Genomic DNA, 19,297 nt, shown 5'->3' on the forward strand with positions numbered 1-19,297 from the left:
TATATCTCAGAGGAGTGGCTGTCTGAAAGAAAAGTGCAGTTCTGGAAGGAATAAGAATGGAAAACAGCTTATAGTTAAGCAACTAATAATGCTATTTTCACATGGTAAACATGTCCCATCTCCCCTCTCATGCCATGGCAACTATGGTTAATCTATCACTTTCCTCATACATGGTCATACCGCCCTCCAGTTTACTCTGAATTGAGCACTCCTGCAGGAAGTTCAAATTCATAAGAGTTATCACCTGTGTTATAATCTATTTGTTTTATTGCCCTGGATTCTTCTACTTCACCCCCATTACCTATTAAGTCATACAATTTCGTCTCTGACATAACACAAATTATTCCTGAAGTCATGGGCTCTCCTTCAAGGTTTAACCTATTCAAACCTAACTGCTATATGTCCTTCTGATTTTAAAGAGGTATTTCTAAAATGTAAATATAAGCAAATCTCTAGAATTCTTCTAAACCTTCAATGATTCCTCATTGCCTTTAGAAAAAGAAGTTACAAATCCTTATCAGGCATGCAAAGCTGTTCCTGTCCTGGCCCTTATTTATTTCTTATTCCTGTTTACCTCCACATGAGCCCCATGCTCCTGTCATAACAAACCTCATACAGCTCCTTAATTGCACTATCATGATTCATGCCTTTATGCATTGTGTATCTTGCTTCCTGTGCTAAGAAATTTCTCCCTCCTTACTTACTAACTTTCTCTCACTGAGATATCCCAGGGATCACACTGGTATACGTTCCGTCTTGCTGCAACACATTAATAAACAGAGTTTTGTTTGACAATGGTGTATTTCTAGCAGTCTTTGAGCACCGTGCTTCTCAATGTAGAGCAATGTTTCATTGCACAGACACATAGAAAATCAGAAGACTGTTTGTAAGGCCTTATGAGCAAAGTGGGAGGCTGCTTGGACACTTTGGCAGCAAAAGGCATCACCTGTCTTTTGAAGACTGAGGAATATCAACATCTCAGCATACCTGTAACCTAACATCTAGTTTAAAGAGTTTTAGTAGGAGATGATAACAAAGTGAGAAAAGGTTACTTATGTAAAAACCCAGAATATAAACTCCTTCAAGCAAATTGAAGCCTTAGCGAGAACCCCCGTTTTATGAATAACAGGTATTACTCATGGCTATGAAACGTGACCTTTCAGGGAAGAAGTTATATCCTGTTCTATGTGGTGACCCCTCACCACTTTATTAATGTATTTCTTTTGATCCACAAATGGAGAGGAGAGAAAGGGACAGCTCTCTTCATCTTACCACATTCCCAGAGATATTTCTCCAGTTCAGTGATATTGCAGGGTTTCATAGTTTGGTCTGACTGGACTACTAGTGGAGTCCTTTCCCTTTGAAAATTGGAATCACCTATGGTGAGAGTCAGGGAGGGTGGATAGAAAGGTGTCAGGAAATGATGCTATTTACCTCACAAGGGTTTCGTATGGGAAGTTCTGATTGTTGATCATCTTACAGTATAAAAGAGGTGGGGAGTAGGAAACAATATTACAGAGAAAAAGTATGTTTTTAGAAGAAAAGGGAGTGGTGAGTGAGAAAGTCAAGGACTGCACAGGTATGGAGCATGGATAAGAAATGCAGAATTTCTGCATAACTTTGTTTATATTCTGGTTTTTGCAAGTCAGCTTTTAAGAGCAAGCCCCAAGTGTTATAAATTGAATTGTTTCTTCCCAAAAAAGATACGTTGGAATTCTAACTGCCAGTACCTTCAAATGTGGCCTTATTTGTAATATGGCGTTTCCATGCTTAAACAAATTAAATGAGGTCATTAATGCATGATACTATACATCTTAATTTTTTAAAATCCATGTATAAATGGTCCCATGCAGTCCAACTCTGTGTTGTTCAAAGGTCAACATTATCTTTTGACTTAAAAGAGAGATTTCTTGTTTTGGAGTAATTACAGAAGTGTAGCTCCAAATAAGCAGGAAGTCATAAAATAAGTCAATGTCACAGTAAATGGATAAGCCTTTCTATATATCTACCCATCTCATCTCCACATTAATATTCAAGCAGCCATCTTGTCACAGAGCAGTAGTCAGAAACTAGGTTTATCAAATTTCATGTTGGCTGAAGAGCTTTACTTTGAAAATCACCTTTTGACTATATATCCTCTAACCCTGAAAAATTAGCATATAAGCATAATGACTTGTGGTAATATACCTACTTGTTTTCAACACACTCAGGTTAGTTGAAAATGATCTTTGTAGTGAGCTATGCATGTTATTTTAATCAGGGCAATATTTGTTCACAGACATTTATAAGAATTTTTTATTTTAAAAAAACTTTATCACTTTTCATTTTCCCTTAACCTTACTTTTCATTGCCTCAGATCTTGGCAAATTTTCAGTGTCAAAAGGACATGGTTTTTTTCATTGTGTATTTGTTTGGAATGTAAATGGAGGGAGTAGGTTGGTATAGAGGAGGAAAAATAGAATTAAACATACTGCCTGAGTGGAGAATAAAGAATAATTATAGCACTTCTACTTTAATGATATATTACCCTCTCTGATGCTTACAACAGTCAACTTGACTGTTAAAAATGCAAATGATTGTATCCAATTTTTTAAATGTTTGAAAGTATTATTAGATACCTACTCATGGAATGGCATGTTTGTTGTTTAATCAGAACACATACTACAGCAAATCCTCACACACTATAATGCCATCACTTCTTTGCACAGAAAGTATTTTTATACCCAGCCTCCTAGCAAAATCCAGACTCCTACAAATCAATAATTTTTTTTCTTATAAGTGAATCCAGCATTTGACCAAAACCCAGTAGGAGTTTTAGAGGCACAAAAACTGCCTAGCATGTATTATTCACCTGTTTATGACTTAGTGATTTTCTCTGTAAATGGGCTAAAAATGAAAAGATAATTAGAAAATAGGCTAATGTGAGAAAAATAAATGGTCTCATTTTCAATCCTTGACATTAATTAATATTTTAAGTTCAATGTCATATACAACTTCAATTCCTAAAGTCAGAAGTAACTTACATAATGACTAATATATAGGTACATGTACATTAATTTGAACTTTGATGCCAATTGCTTTGCATCTTTTCATAAACAACCCAATAATTCTAATAACTCAAAAGGAACCCCTTTTGAAATATTTACCTGTAAAAATCAGAACTGAGGGTCAGTAGAGTTTATTATAAACTAAGTTTTGCATTTCAGCATGGTAGCTACTGAGGGGTGGCCAAAGATGTTTGCATTCTGGGCTTACTTTTGCAAATCGAAGGTAGTACTTTTCAGAGAAGCTGATCTGAAGAGCTTCTTACATAAAGTTCCTAAGTTCCAGAATGTAGCTGCCTCAGGCTGCTCTAGTTTAAATCCTGCTCCACTGACTGTGGGCCCACAAGGATAAACACAGGGCTTTCAGTCTGCTTGTAGTGCAAAACAGAATCCAATTTCCATACATGGGGGGTAAGGGGGAAAGATAACCACAAAATGCCTGGATTTCTTATCCATCAAAAGCATCCTTTGTGTCAGCTATTCTTCTATATGGAGAAATCAACAGTGAACATGCCAGACACAGTGTAAAACTGCTCTTATAGAGTATATCTTGTTCAAGAGGCAAAATATTTACCTGAATGATTGCCAGCCCTCTGCAGTGCCCTTTGAGGTATGCCCTAGGTGGGCACTTTGGCTGATGAGGACTAGGAGGCTTGCCAGCTCAGTTGATAGGTGGCCCACATGAGATTGCAACATAAGCCACCTGGCTTCAAAATCTATACTCTCCCCACTACACTCTAATTATAGAATTAAAAGGTCAGGATCTATTTCAAGGTAAATAAGACTGGCCTCAGTGGTTATCTAAGCAAGAATAGCTCTTCTGCTGCTTGACTGGTATTGAAAGAGGTTTCTGTTAGGTGCAGGCAACTGTCATTAGGTCTTCAGCGTCTGTCCTCTGTAGTGCAACTAACAAAAACCTGCACCTCCACCTCCTGCCGAAAGGGTCATGGTGTCTCCTGTGTCTGTCCGTGGGGATGGAAGAGATGAGGATGTCAAAGAGTACAGCTGACACCACCTCAGGTTTGAGAAACAGAAGAGGGAGAAGCCCATCTACCTACCCAGCTCCTGAGACTTGTACACATTAATGGTGACCCTAATAAAGAACACACCAGGGAGATTTTACTTTTGAGTATTATTTTTATTTTGGATTTATAAATTTATACTATGTATTTTGTTCAAATGTTACACCCTTACAGAGAAATTATAATAAATTCCTACAAATAAAGTTAGTGATAGCAGATGTTATTTTATAATTTAGGGGTTGATCACATCTCCAGCTGCCTTGTCATCCTAACATTCCATTAACCTATCACAACATATCATGCTTCTATTAGAGGAAAAATGCCCTTCTAGGTCATATCAAACTTAATACTCTAATCCTATACAATAAAAGCCTAATATGCTAAGTGTCTGACTGTTCAACTGGTTGACCAGTCGCTATGACATGCACTGACCACCAGTGGGCAGACGCTCCAACTGGTAGGTTAGCATTCTGCTGTGGTCTGGCCGATCGGGACTGAGCAAGATGGGCCAGACATGCCCTGGAGCCCTCCCATGGTCCCTCTCTGGCCCTGATGGTGCACCAGTGGGGTCCCTCAGCCTGGCCTATACCCTCTTACAATCTGGGACCTCTTGGGGGATGTCAGAGAGCCACTTTCAGTCTGATCCCCGCAGGCCAGGCCAAGGGACCCCACCAGTGCACAAATCTGTGCACCAGGCCTCAAGTCCTATATAATAAAAGTCTAATATGCTAAGTGTCCTATCATCCATTCAACCAATCAAAGCATAATATGCTAATGATATGCTAATGCTGCTCACTATCATATGCACTGACCATCAGGGGGCAGACACTCTGACCTGTAGGTTAGCTTGCTGCTGAGGTCTGGCCGATCAGGACTGAGGGAGATGGGCTGGACATGCCCTGAAACCCTCCTATGGTTCCTTCCCAGCTGGCCAAACTCCCATTATCCTCCCTAGCCTTGATTGTGCAGCATGGGGTCCCTCGGCCTGGCCTGTGCCCTTTTGCAACCCAGGACCCCTCAGGGGATGTCAGAGAGCTGATTTTGGCCTGATCCCGCAGGCCAGGCTGAGGGACCTCACTGGTGCACGAATTTGTGCACCAGGCCTCTAGTATTCATATAAGTATGAAGTTGTCTCAAGTTCTAAATAATCCATTCCCTTAAAATTTGTGCTTTTGAAATGAAGAAAGACAGTGTAATTCTTTTAGTAGAAGGACATTTAAAAAATAAAGAGGAGGTAAAATGTATCAACACAAAATGAAAAAGGAAAATCTTAAAGTCCTTCTCTCTCTTCCTCCCCTTCACTCCAGTAGAGAGGAGAAAAGATGGAAATTCATTTCACCCTTAAAAATATTGATTGGGTGCCTAATATATGCCAGGCATTGCTCTGTATACATGCCTTGTCACAATGAACTCAAGTTCCCTGCTTTTTAGTATTTTATATCCAAGTAGTGGGTGCTGGGTAAGGGTAGAAGTGGAGAGAAAGAGGCAATAAGTAAGTAAACATGAATTAAAAACAATAAATAGGTGAATTTGATAGTATGTTAGCAGGTGGGAAGTGCGATGGAACAAAATGTAGAGCAGGGTTATGGACAGGTATATCTCAAGGACATATGGAAGGTAGGTTATACGTAGAATTAAAGTAGATGGATTAGAGATCCCATTGAGAATGTAAGTTGTAATCAAGGTGAAGGAGCTAACCTGTGGATATCTAGGAACAAGTATTCTCGGCAGATGCCTGAAACCAAGAGCATGCTTGGCTTGCTCAAAGAAATAGCAAGTAGAGTGACTGAAATGAAATGAACAAGCAGAGGCATTGTAAGGAAGGAAGTCAGAAAGTTAACAGGGGGCAGATCACACAGAGCTTTTGTATGGATATAACCTTTCCTCTATACAAAACTGGAAGTCATTGGAAGGTTTTGAGCAGAGTATCTGGGGTATATTTCATAGCATCATTCTGGTTCCCTGTTGAAAATAGACTGTGGAGGCCGCAAGGGTGCAACCAATTCAGATGGTGATTCAGATCAGGGTGGAGGTGGTAACAATTGGTCAAATGCAGAGCAATGGAGGTATTAACAATTTGTCAAATTCAGGAAAGTTTGTAAAGGTGAAATCATATGAATTTTAATGGAGAAAGCAACAAGATTTTTGGACTGAGCAAGTGACGGAATGGAGTTGCCATCATTTGAGATGAAAAATCTCTTTGGATTGATCAGATTTGTAGAATAAGGCACAGAGTTCAGTCTTGGACATACTTAGTTTGAGATGTCTATCAGTCATCCATGTGGACATGTCAAGTAGGTAGGTTCACTTAAAAGAGTTCTGACCTGGGGAGAGGCATTTCGCTGTGAGCAGGATGTAGGTGGTATGAAAACCCAAGGTCTTGGATGAGATCACCAAAGGAATGAGTGTACATAGAGAAGATGACTAAGGACTGCAACCCAGAACACTCCAATATTAAGAGATGGGAGAAAGAAGGACAGTCTATAAATGAAACTGAAATCAATTGACCAGTGAGGTAGGAGACCAAGAAATGAAGAAAGTCTATCCAAAAGTGATCTTCTGAGTTAAATATTTCTAAATCTGACAATGAAAACTAGAGTGTGTGATCAAAATGGATTCATCACTCACATTGGTCCATATAATTAGAGGAAGAACTTTAAAGTGCTTTTTTAAAAAAAATAGATTTCAGAGAGAGGAAGCTAGAGGGAGAGAGAGAGATAGAAACATCAGTGATGAGAGATCACCATTGATTGTCTGCCTCCTACACGCCCTCTTCTGGGGATCAAGCCCACAACCCAGGCATGTGCCCTTGACCAGAATCAAACCTGGGACCCTTCAGTCTGCAGGCCGATGCTCTATCCACTGAGCCAAACTGGCTAGGGCTAAGGTGCTTTTATGTATGCAACTTAACTTCATGCTGTCATTTAAGGGCCAAAAAGTTGCAAATACACACAGAGAAATCAGGCTGTGAGTTCAGAAGCAGAAAACAAAGGGCCATAAATGTTTGGGAAGGCTATTGTCAATTCCGACCTCAGTTGTTTAGACAGTGTTGATCTCTGAGGCTCTGCCTTATATAAGTTGTCACAATGTAGATGAAGGGTGCTTACTGCACAAATTCATGTCTCTCATTAATAGAAAAAAAAACTGTGAAACAGATGTTTGCATGCTTGTCTAGGTTTCCACTTCACAAAATTGGTAAAGAGATTTGTCAGCAGGCATTGTGTTAACGCTCTATTTGCCAAATATTTCTGATAGAAGCTGAGATTGGTATTACTATCCTCTGTCATGTGGAAAAAATAATCATTATATCAGAAAAGGGTGACTTAGCAGAGAGGCCCAAATGGCTCAGACACCAAGGAGGAGTCATGAGAGTACGGTTGTTGAGCAGGAGAGTTCACTTTTTTTTCTTTCCTACTAGGTGCTAAAGAAAGTCAAAAGAGGGTAAGTTATTGCTCTACCAAGATCTGAGGTAGGCAGACCTGGATTATAAGGTTAATGTGGTTAATACTTCAAATGCAAGGCTGTGCTCCTAGACAAGTGTACCCAAAAGAACAAAGGCAGAAAGAAAGTAGTGGCCACATGGGGTGAGTCCCACATGGTTACAGAAATCCACGGAGACGTTTTGTGTAAAACATAAAATCTAGACAATGTCTTTGGCTCTTACTGACAGTTATAGTTAAAGTTTAGAAAAACCAATGGGGTATTCATGATGTTTGCAAATCAATGAGCTTCTGAATTATGCATACAGAATAGAATATTTTAGGTGAGTTTTCTTCAGACTAAAATGATAAAACTAGATATGATCAGAACCTCCTCCCTCTCTCCCTTCTTTCCTCCTTCTTTTCTTCCTTCGTCCTTTTTCATTTAGCAAGCAAAGTTATCTCTTAATTTTCCTCTGGATTCTGTGCGAGAACAGATTGCAGGACTGATCCTGGGGAATCCCTGCTCTGTGGAGGGGGCAGCCTCTTCCATCCTCCCCTCCTAACCCCGACAGACTGTCTTCCAGGTCGGCAGCACCAGAATCAAGGAATTGGATATGATTCACAGTATCCTGAAAAATAGTGTTCATCATATGATATTAAACATTTTACTTTTCTATTTTAAGTCCTTTTATAAAAAAGAAAAAATTAAAAATCAATCAAATCATGTTAGAATGAAAATTAATTAAATAATAAATTCTTTAGAATTGCGCACATTTTAATATTTCTATTTTAGATTTTTGGTATCAAAATTTCACATGGATCACAATATTCTCTTACTGCTAAGAGATACCCAAAGGCACTTAATTAATTATTTAAATAATCTACATAATGGAACATAAGCATAAAATATTGAAATTGTTTATCTGTTTATCTGTCTAAAATGTTATCAAAACTTTTTAAAAGACAACATATCAAAGGAAAACTAAATTGGTATATTTTAATTCTACAAAAATGTATAAATATTTAAATTTGTAGCAAAAGAACAATTATACCATTTAGTAATCTTACAATATTTAAGATGTGAAATTCCTTAAAAACAATCTGCTTCTATAAATGTTAAAGAACTGTGTGCCAAGTGCATATCTAAAACCTTTTTGAAATTATTCCCTTTTATTTGTGGCTGCATTGACCAAAATCTCCAAACCGCCTGCCGCCCCCCCACAAAAAAATCATATCATCAAGTCCTTTTTTTCTGCGTGTGCTATTTTTAGCTGAAAGTACAACTGAAACCAAGCAACAGCTTCGTTCATTTTTACACCAAATTAAATGCATGATAAAAATCTCATTTCTTAACCATTATAGATATAGCCTTACTCATCTAATTTCCTACCCTCGTTCTAACTCATTATAAACAGAATAGTAAATGATTTGTTTTCCCCACCTAAAAACAGAAGATAACTTCATATAATGATGAAATGAGTATCACAGAAGTGATCTTTATCTTTAAAAATAGTTAACAAAAAAGCTGCCCTGCATCAGTAGTATTTCAGAGGGTTTTTTAAACAAATACAATGAAAACTGCCTTTAGAATTTATTGAACAATAGGAAGCAAAAGGTGGACACAAATTCACACAAACTATTTAAAACACATTGCTGGTGTTCACTCAACACCTTAATTTCACACAATAGCTTATATTTAATAGCAATTTGAACATGATGTTGTTGTGTCAGATATGTTCATGTACTGTACAGGAGAAGACTGCGTTTCTCTATTCCATATTTGACATATTGGAGGAAAATGGTGTGTAGCAGCTGCTTTAAGCTTTAATTGAATTTTTGCTGCTCAACTGAATTGCAGATTTATTCAAGATTTGCAGATATCAGCTATGCAGAAAGATAGCTTGTGGGTGATGACATATCCGTTAGGATCTGGAATTCCTTAAATTCTTCATATTTGTTAAGTTAGCATACTTTATAACTTAAATATGCATACAAGTTTTGCCTCCTCTGAGACTAGATGTAGCATCTATAATGAGATGCAAGTGACATGCTTGTGATCAGATAAGATCATTTCTCAAGTGATGAAAACAGTGTAGGGGTAGCCAATATTTTCAGGTTTATTGGATCAATTTGTACTATGCTCTCAACTCTCACAAAAAATAAAATTGTTCCTGTTATTTTATTGTTAGTTATTTATCCCCTCTTTTTACTTATTTATTAGGTTGTTTCTTCTTCTTTTTCATTGATTTTAGAGAGGATGGGAGAGGGAAAGAGAGAAACATCAATGTGAGAGGGGAACACTGATCGGCTGCTTCCCCCATGCTTACCAACCAGGGTTTGAACCTGAAACCTGAGCATGTGCCCTGACCCGGAATTCACACTTCTGTGCACGGACGATCCTCCAGCCAACTGAGCCACACCGGTTTCTAAGCACCATGGAAACATTGAATGTATGGGTTGTGTTTACTGGAGTCTACAGAGCTCCACTGGAAAGCCTAGAAGTCTCTGCTTATTACCCTGCAGTCTTTTTAGCCAAATAACCTAGAACCTACTCAATGTTCACAGTAATAGGTGGTCTAATTTTAAATGCAAGGTGTAAGCCAATATTACTTTAAACTTGAACATAATCATAAGGAAATGGAAGTGAGGGGAGAATATGCTCCCTATTTACTGCTGAAGAGGCTTTGCTTCTCTGAAACACTGTTTGCCCAATAATGCTAGAATGTTCTGTAATCAGGATGTCTCCTGTTAATTTCTCTACTTTTGTGGCAGGTCTTTATTTATTGCCTTTATTTTGTAAACATAATTTTATTTAAGTATGAAAGGTGGTGAGAAGTTAAATCTCCAAAGTTAATTATCTCTAAAAAGGATAATATATCTAAAGAAGAGAAGTTGATATTTCTAAAGAATCAATGTACTTACTACAAAATGCTTAATAAAGACATTTTTTTCTCTTATGATTGTGCCCTTTTTATTACATTTTTGAGTGCTTTGTAATTGAAGACAGTGTTAAATTATATTAACAATGATGAGTCCTGACATCAGGACTTTATGATCTTTGAACAAGCTAAATTACATATCTGATTCTCTCTTACTATCTATAAACAGAGAAACTAAGAATAAATCATTTGTAAAGTTTTTTAAAGTTTCTACAATTGTTCATAGACTTGAACTTAGAAAATACATTTAATAATAGTTCCTGTGAAACAATAAAAATACATATGGTTTTTAAGAAAATGATACATGTCTCCCCCCTAAAAGTAAAAATCTTATTTATGCCATAAGGTGGCCATTAAAGACAACCAAAAAAATAAAAATCATTTTTATCTTAATGAAGCAACTTATATAATGTAGCAGCATGTTTATAAAATGTCATATATTTCATTTCCAGAAGGCAGGATATACTAACATACAGAACAAAATATAGCCCATCCTTTAATTTGAAGAATAGTAGGAAGAAAATTATCATTTGGAGAAAGTAATGTACATCCTGTCTAAATATATTACTTGACTTTATTTTAAAATTTAAAATACTGTGCAAAAAATATAGGATACAGTAGCACTTGGTAACTTTAACACACATTTTTTCAGTTCATTCAAAAATATTTAAAGAAGACTTATTATATCCCAATAACTCTACTAGATACTGGGAATAACACAGTGAAAAAAACTGACATTCTAGGGTGTGCAATGGTAATGTAGGGGGTTTGAAAGTGGAAAGATAGACAGAAAATAAAGAAGCAAATTGATAGTTTGTCTGAGAATTTACAGGGACTAGGAAGGGCAGGGGGAGAAGGGTTTGCCTTACTGATGAGATAAAATTTGAGTAAAGACTTGAAGAAAGTGAGTGAGAAAGCTCTGTGGGCAAAGGGAACAAAAACCTAGGACAGACACTTGCTTGGCAGCCAGAGTGGAGTAAGTATTCAGAAGTGTGTGCGTGCGCGCTCATAGGAATATCATTCATGAATGACACTGTAAGAGTGACACTATACAGACCACTATAAGAAGTTGGGGGAGACATGAGAAGTCATTAGAGGGTTGTGAGAGAGAAGTGACACAATAAATTTATGCTAAATAGAATCGCTGTGGCTGTTGTATTGAGAAAAGACTATTTAGGAGCAAGGGCTGGGAAATTAGAGAACCAAATTATAAGCAGGTTGCAGTTAAAAAGGTTAAAGGTAGTGACACAGAAGATGTGGTGGTAAGTAGTTGGTTTAGAATCAAGGGTATTTCTGATGGATTAGATGGAAGTTGAGAGAGAAAGAGAGGACTCAAAACTGACTTTAGGTTTTTGATCTGAGCATCTGGAAGACTGGAGTTGCAATGGGGTGACCTCAGTAGAGGAAGTTTGAAGTCATTTGAAGTATCTATTAGTCTAGAAAGATAATAAAGTATAAAAATCCAATCATGATTTTAATTTCTGTATTGAATACAATAAATTTTTTGAAAAGAACATTGAATTAGCTAATGCTTTCTAGTTTTTGGTGTTTTCTAATATTTTATGTCATTTTTTGTTTGTTAGACATTCTAATAACATATGCTCATACCATCTGAGGATTCTTGGAAAATTCTTCTCTGGCATATAACTCATGTCGTTTTTATTTCTCTTGTATTTTTGCTATGACCATAATGAACTTTCAGATATTTAAAATACTGCTGAAATGTGTCAAATTCAGTTTTGATAGAGTAACCATTTTTTTTAAAAAATTGTCTTTGATCATTTTCTAGATAACATGTATTTTGTTTGACAAATCCACAATAAATGGAATATATTGTATTAAAGAGTCCTTGAGTGTTTAAGCTTTATAAGTTGAAGGACAAATGTGCAGGGACATTTTGCTTTAATTTAGTGAGACAAGAGGAAAGGGGGAGAAAAAGAGAGTCCTCAGGTGACTTGTGAGGACACTGTCAATTTAAGGCAGTGGTTCCCTACCTCTGGGGTGTCACAGTTTCCGTATAAATTTGCTGTAAACAATGGATTCTCTACCAAAAAGAAATGCCCAACACTCAAACTTTTGCTTGTAATTTTAAAAGATTTGGGGATACTCAGAGACCACAAGATGAGGAATGTCTACACTTTTTGTCGTGTTTTTTTTTTAACTTTGCAACAGGTCTTTATTTTTGCTTTATTTCTATTACAGTGTTTGAAACCTAAAGAAATACATTTTCTCTTCAAATTTGGATGTGTATATAAATTTATTTGTCTAGACTCAGCACAATCAATGCCACGGTTTCTTGGCCTATGTCTACTCTGAAACCATGCTTTGTTGACTACCTAGGGCCCCTGAGAACATAGAAAATAGCCAGAGTTTACAGTTCTTGGAAAACTAAAAGCAAATGAACTTAGAAAGGAAAATCAGTGAAAAAAGAATTTGGTTCACCTTCCCGGGGTCTGTAGCTAGGAACCCAAGCTGCCTTTGAGGGACATCCCGTTTGTTTTGGGAGCTGGGACCTCACAGGTCTTCAGTTGTTCATTCAAAGGCAGTTCCCACAAAACTTGGCTAATGACAACCCTCATGCCCTGTAGTTGGGTACTGGTGGTTTTAGGAATGTCTGCACTTTGAAAAGTACACCTGAAGTACTCCAGGTTGTAGAATTCTTTCTTAGAGTTTTACCAGTATAAAGCCAAAGAAATAATGCTAATGCTAGCAGGAAAATCATACAAGATTTTACTGGCTTTCCAGAGCTTTTTAAGACAAGATGAGAGCCAAAAATATGGCAAGATGCTTCTTCCATCCCCCCTCCCCAATTTCTCTTAGCTGCTGAATGTATTTATTAATGACTAAAATACATATGTAGAGCTACTTTAAGGGCATTTTAAATTATGTGAAATACTAAAAGTTATTAGCTCAATTCTCACTGATAGTTTTCTTCTTTTTAGTATCTTCTACTCATTCATTTTGCACAAAGGGATTTAATATGGAAATAGAATGCGTGAAGTTAGCCTAACATGACTGTGCTCCTTGAGCCATAACTTAACGGCAAATGGTATCGAACAGATTAATGAAAAGAAAAGTTTCATGGATGTGTACTGAGTTCATTGCCTTAGTAAGGAAATTTTTAGATATTCTAGCATAGCAGTGAATCATCTTTTAAAATTAAAATGGTAATAGCGACCTAACATTTTTAAATGTAGGAGAAAAAAAATCAGGACTAATACTCTCCATCCACCCTCTGCCTACAATTCTGTACAGCATAAGTGACAAGCCACCGTCTCTAGAGTGAAAAGGGCTGCATGGTTTATGGGAGACAAAGATGGTTGTTAAGGATTGAGTTTCCAACTTTAATTCTGGAACCAATATGATCGTTAAACACTCAGCCTGTGAGAGGACTGATTACCACCTAAACAGAATCTTCTTAAATGATTCAATTGTTGCAGTTTAGCTTCATCATCTTGCTCCCCGCCACACCTAGCTTGCTGCTTCTGATTTCAGGTCCTTTAAATTGAATTTTCAAATTCTTCTCTTTTTTTTTTGTTTAAATGTGATGCTTTTATAACAACTCTGTAAGTCAAGGTCCAGTTTATTGTTTTTTTTTTCCTGGTACAAAACTTGGAACTTATTGTGTATGATGAATTCATTGCTCAGAAATAATTCAATGTGTGGCCTGCTGTTGACAAAGAAATTCAACATGTTTCCATGAAGGTCCAGTAGAAACAGAGCGAGTTTATAAAATGATTCTATTTCATAATGAAGATATTTTATAAGGCATTTACATTGTCTCTCTTTCAATCACTATGAAAATAAAAAATAAAAATACCCCTCCCCACAACTAATCCTGTGACATGAGGGCAATAAAGAGGTGTGTTTTTTTTAAGCAAACACTTTTTTTTAAAGTTTTTCAAATGTTTAATAACAGTTTGCTGTTATTCATATTTTTATGTGCTTTTGATCAGATACAAATTTTGTAGGGAAATAAGCAAACATTCCTAAAAATGAATTATAAACAACTGTGTTTTAGAATACTAAAAGGATTTTAAAACTTTCAATTCAGCAAAGTTAATCTTTTTCCTTAATTGAAATAATGGAAAAACAAAAGTGTAGACACTTCCATGGCTTGGGGGAAGTGGTCTTCATGCCCCCAAAGTCATGTTCCTCAGCAGCCACTGCTGGGACCTGCTGCCACTGCAGTCCTGCATGGTAGGCACCATTTTGTCTTCTTCAGAAGGTTCATCGAGACACTGGTTACTGTTCACATGTCTCAAGGTGAGTCTCTGGAAAAGATAACCCACAGTCAGTGCAACATATTGTATCTTTAACTTCACTAGCACATCACATTAAATCTGCCCTTTAAGAGACCTTTATGATTTATTTTAGTATAAACACTGTGATATGTTTATAGAAGGAACTGTGCACAGGTGGTTGTGAATTAATTATTATACAGCTTTCCCTGTCAGGGTTTCATCACTGTCTAATACACCTTTATTTGCAGATGGCTAAAGAAATTAGCCAACATGTGTTTCGCATTGCCAAGAATTCGGGCTCCTTTGCAAAAAGCCCATTTGTGAGCTCTGAGTTCAGTCCAGGGCTGTAAATATTAACAAGCTTTCACAAAAGCTTAGTTATCTTAGGCATGTGTTATTCAGTAACCATTTGGTAAACATGCAAAGAGATGTCACAGCTGTGACCCAAATGAGAAAACTGCTAGAGATGTTTCCAAATACTAAACAGGCCATACTATCTGTGACTGAGAAATTCATTGCATTTGAGTGATTATCACAGTGAAGATCTGTCTTACTTGATAGTATGCTCGCCCTAATTTAGTTTGCATGTCTGAGAATCTTTAAAAAATTTAATACCAAATTAAATCAGGAATGTGACTGTCACATATTTTTAAATTTATATCTATATTTTATTTTCTTTATAATGATATTCATTAATAAGCATCATCTCAGTACCCAAATGCTGAAATGTAATTCCAAAAATTGCATCATGTTAACTGTCATTATACATGTTCCCTTTTGAGTTCACATTTACATTTTGAAATTATGTATTTTGGACTTTACAGATATACATTTTAAGTCCACATGCTTTATACTAACTTATGCTCACTAATTATGTACATGTTTGCTCAGTTTCATGGGCAATGCCTAGAACCATACTACATAAAAAACTTCCAAGAAGAGAAGTGCTTCAATGCATGGGAGGTGATTTGCAGATATATCTTGTTTTGAATCACCAAAATTAAATGTAGATTTTTTTTCTGGCTCATACTATTACAATTGAAAGTTGTATGAAAATAATGCAGGGAGAATGCAATAAAAATGGTGGAGAAACACTGCCTAGACAATCGTAATTTGTTTGGATTAGACCTGCAAACAGCCTGGACCTCACCGTCCTGAGAAAAGATGGAATGGAAAATAGGCTTGTGGTGGAGGATGCTTAATAGACAACAAGCATGAAATTAAAAAAGCAAGGTTGTCAGATATGAAGAAGATTTGAAGACTGAGGCCTTTGTTGATGCTCTTTCAATACACAGAACCAAGCTATTTATACTAAAGAATGAAGAAAAAATGAACAAACATAGGCAAGAAGGTAGTTGATTTATGCTTATGATGCCAGAAATTGTATTGTTGGTTTATGAACCAACAGCCAACTTGAAAAAAATTCAAAACAAAACAATTTTTTTCTAGCAAACTCTAGTTAAAATCAACAAAATACTCATTTTTGTTACATACCTGAGATCCTCTGTGTATATAGTCCTTTTAAAGGAATACTTTAAAAAATATTAGCAAGTGTTGTTCTGTTTAAAAATGTATGTTTTCTTTGAAGGAATTCATTAGTAGTCAAAAACCACAACTGTAGAGATAACAACCACCCAAACAAAACTCTCATTTTTAATGATGTACAGTAGAAACAGCAGACATGTTAGGGTCAAGCAGCCCTAAGTGTAAATTCCCACCCTTCCGCCCCCACTTACTGGCTGTGAAAACTTGAGCAATTTTTTAAATTATTCTGAGCAATCAGATTCTTTGTGAGAAGATGCTCATTTAAACTTATGAATACTTAAAAATGCCCTTTTCTTTTCTGATTAAAAAATTTGACCTCAGCCAACTATCTTAACTGTGACCCCTTGGCAACCTGATAATGGTAAAATGTTAACTATGTTTCTAGGCAACATTACCTATGGTAAAAATGACCTCTGATTGATGAACTGCATCTGCATCTAATCAACTTCAGTGAAAAACCTCATGGGGAGCCAAACTGGGCTTCTCTAAGTGCAAAGACTTGGAGTTTTGCATGCTCCATTGGTTTACTTGAAGCTCTGCCTATGGAATTGTTACAGAGACACTGTCTTCTGAGAGGCATACGGCTAAGAAGCCAGGCTGTTTTCCACACCCACCTGATGTGGCTCTCATCCCCCTTGCACAGGGCTGCCAGCTCCCATAAAGCAGTATGAATTGCTATGAGAAATGAGACAAATTCTGCTGAGAAACAAGTTGTGGTTTCTACCCTAGAATTCTGTCCCTTGTTGGGTATTGTATCTACCATTTAAGGTTGCTTTAAAAACAAACTAAGATAATATATGTAAATTGCTCTATACATAAGTTACCATTGTGTAAAAGAACCAGACTTTTCCAGCTTCCCAACACATGTTTAGAATGCCCTAGTCTCAAATGTAGTTCTAACCTAAACAACACTCTTCTCTCCTCTCCTCTCCTCTCCAGACCTCTATTCCCAGCCTTGTCATAAGTATTCCAAACTCAATTCCAACCTTTAATGGTTCATCTGAACCAGAAAACTCCCTCCCTAACTTCTCATGTGTTTTCATAGCAAGGTATTGGAAAATATAATATACATTATTTACTGGAAAATGAACACCTAAGACCAATTTCACTCTTTACAAGAATTCCATACCAGTACTTCTTTTTAGCATAAGCTGAATAATGATTCATTTTATTGCTTGCTGAGAAGATATTCACAAATCATGCAAGTGACAGAGAAAATGTACATTTTTATAAGCTTTATTATTATAATTATATCATTTAACCAATAATCTTAGTCTTTAATAATGCATTTGCTTAGTATCAGCTTAAAGTAATAAATTCCAAAAAGGATATGGTGTATCTGCACACAACCAAAGTATCTGAGTTGAAATGAACAACATTAAATATTTCAATGTCCCAAAAGAAATATTTTGGCTATCTTAATTTTCATGTTTTTAATTTTATTAACAGGTTTTCAGCTCTATTGCTGAAATCTATTGTCATATAGACATGACTATAGTTAGCCTTAAAAAAGAGCTAATATATCATAATACATTCCATCAATTATATTTAGGCGTATCTATTCAAAATAAAGGAAAAAACCCTAGAAAATACCTACTAATTAATTACAGACTAAACACTACTAAATATATGCAGCTCAGAAGTATAAGACAGAAAACTCCATGGAGAAATAGCACATAAAGATTATCCTAAACCACATATTAGAGAAGTAAATTTCAAGATTTTGATAACAAAAATACTGAACTAATATTAGTAAAGTCTGCAACACAAACCTCCAAAAATTATTAGAGAACGTAATCAGTAGGATTCTCAAAAATATTTCTAAAAACTTCCGCTCTTGTATAGTTTCTTAGTAGCCATTTTTGCAAAGAGCTATCATTACATATTTCCACAGTGGGCTGTTGGGAGCCACCAGTTACTTTTCTTACTGAGAGACAGGACTGGGTGATTATGTGAAGAAGAGTGTGGGTCTGTTTGACAAAGAAAATAATGAATAATGACAAAATCAAATACAAAGGCAGTAACCAATCAATCATTCTCTACAACATACAATTTCTACTGGGTAAGAATGGAAGGCACATGTCACAATAATCACATCCACGGAGCTGTGAGCCACATCCTTTCACACGGCTTCCATATCAAGTGTATTGGCAGGAGCAAATGAAGATGGGACTAAGAATATGGAGCAGAGCCTGAGATCAAATGCTGAAAAACTTGGGTAGAAAAGGTTGTATTCTCAGTGTCCATTCTAGTAATTAAATGTTTTTCGTGCTACATGTATTATTTTGTTAGTATGGATATTCAAAACCATTGACTAGTCCACAGAGTTTTCAATCATGGTCTTTGGCTTCCTCTCTCCTTTGCCCTAAACTTCAGTGGATGCCAGGAGAAAATCTAAGGGATAAATGAGCTATAAGGCTTTGCTTTACTTTGTACTCAAACTGTTTCCACTATGTCTTCACAGGGCTAACCTGGTGGTGTTAAAAATGTCCCACATACATATTATCACATTCATCTAAATACCAATTAGGAAGTTAATGAAGGAAGGAAAAAGAAAAAATATCAAGTCCATTTTGGGCTCTTAATTTGACTCCATTCTCCAAACACAATTTGTAATTAATTTGTCTGTTTCTTATTTTCCATCTATTTTCTCAGAAGGAGCCTACTCCAGGAAGGCCAGGGATCATGACAACCTACATCATCAAACCCAGTGTGGCTCATAGGAGGCACTCATAGTTTTGTTGATTAAACCACCTAGTGAAGAGCTAATGCAGAAAAATATATTTTGATAAAATTAACTACATATTTTGGGCAGCTTAATGGACACAAATCATTGCATTTTCAATTTCAAGGACTGACTTCCTACAGTAAAATGGTAAATTAAAGACTTATAAAAGTAGGAAAGGTAACATTATCACATATAATACATTTTTATTGGTAAAACAGCAATTAAGTATATAGTTTGATTTGTTAAAGAGACTAGTTTGGGGATTTTTCAAAAAGCCAAACTTGAATTTTCTATCTATATTGTTATTTTCTATCTATATTATTTAAAATTTCTAATTTGATAATCCTCTAGCT

The 19,297-nt window shown here is 36.2% G+C and overlaps 1 protein-coding gene across 4 annotated transcripts in view; it reads right to left on the reverse strand.

The window, feature by feature from the left end:
- Positions 1–13,803: 13,803 nt before the first annotated feature.
- Positions 13,804–19,297, reverse strand: part of GALNT13 (polypeptide N-acetylgalactosaminyltransferase 13) — a 393,823-nt gene continuing 388,329 nt past the window's right edge. For 2 of the 4 annotated variants that reach the window (XM_023756131.1, XM_023756130.1), the window contains one exon: positions 14,561–14,701. In XM_023756131.1, coding sequence (XP_023611899.1) covers positions 14,561–14,701 — 141 coding nt within the window. Of the gene's footprint in view, positions 14,702–17,988; positions 18,157–19,297 lie in introns of all 4 variants that reach the window. The other 2 variants (XM_023756128.1, XM_023756129.1) reach the window with 2 other exon arrangements.

The sequence above is a fragment of the Myotis lucifugus genome, unplaced genomic scaffold (genome assembly GCF_000147115.1).
Source record: "Myotis lucifugus unplaced genomic scaffold, Myoluc2.0 scaffold_89, whole genome shotgun sequence".
Lineage (NCBI taxonomy): Eukaryota > Metazoa > Chordata > Mammalia > Chiroptera > Vespertilionidae > Myotis > Myotis lucifugus.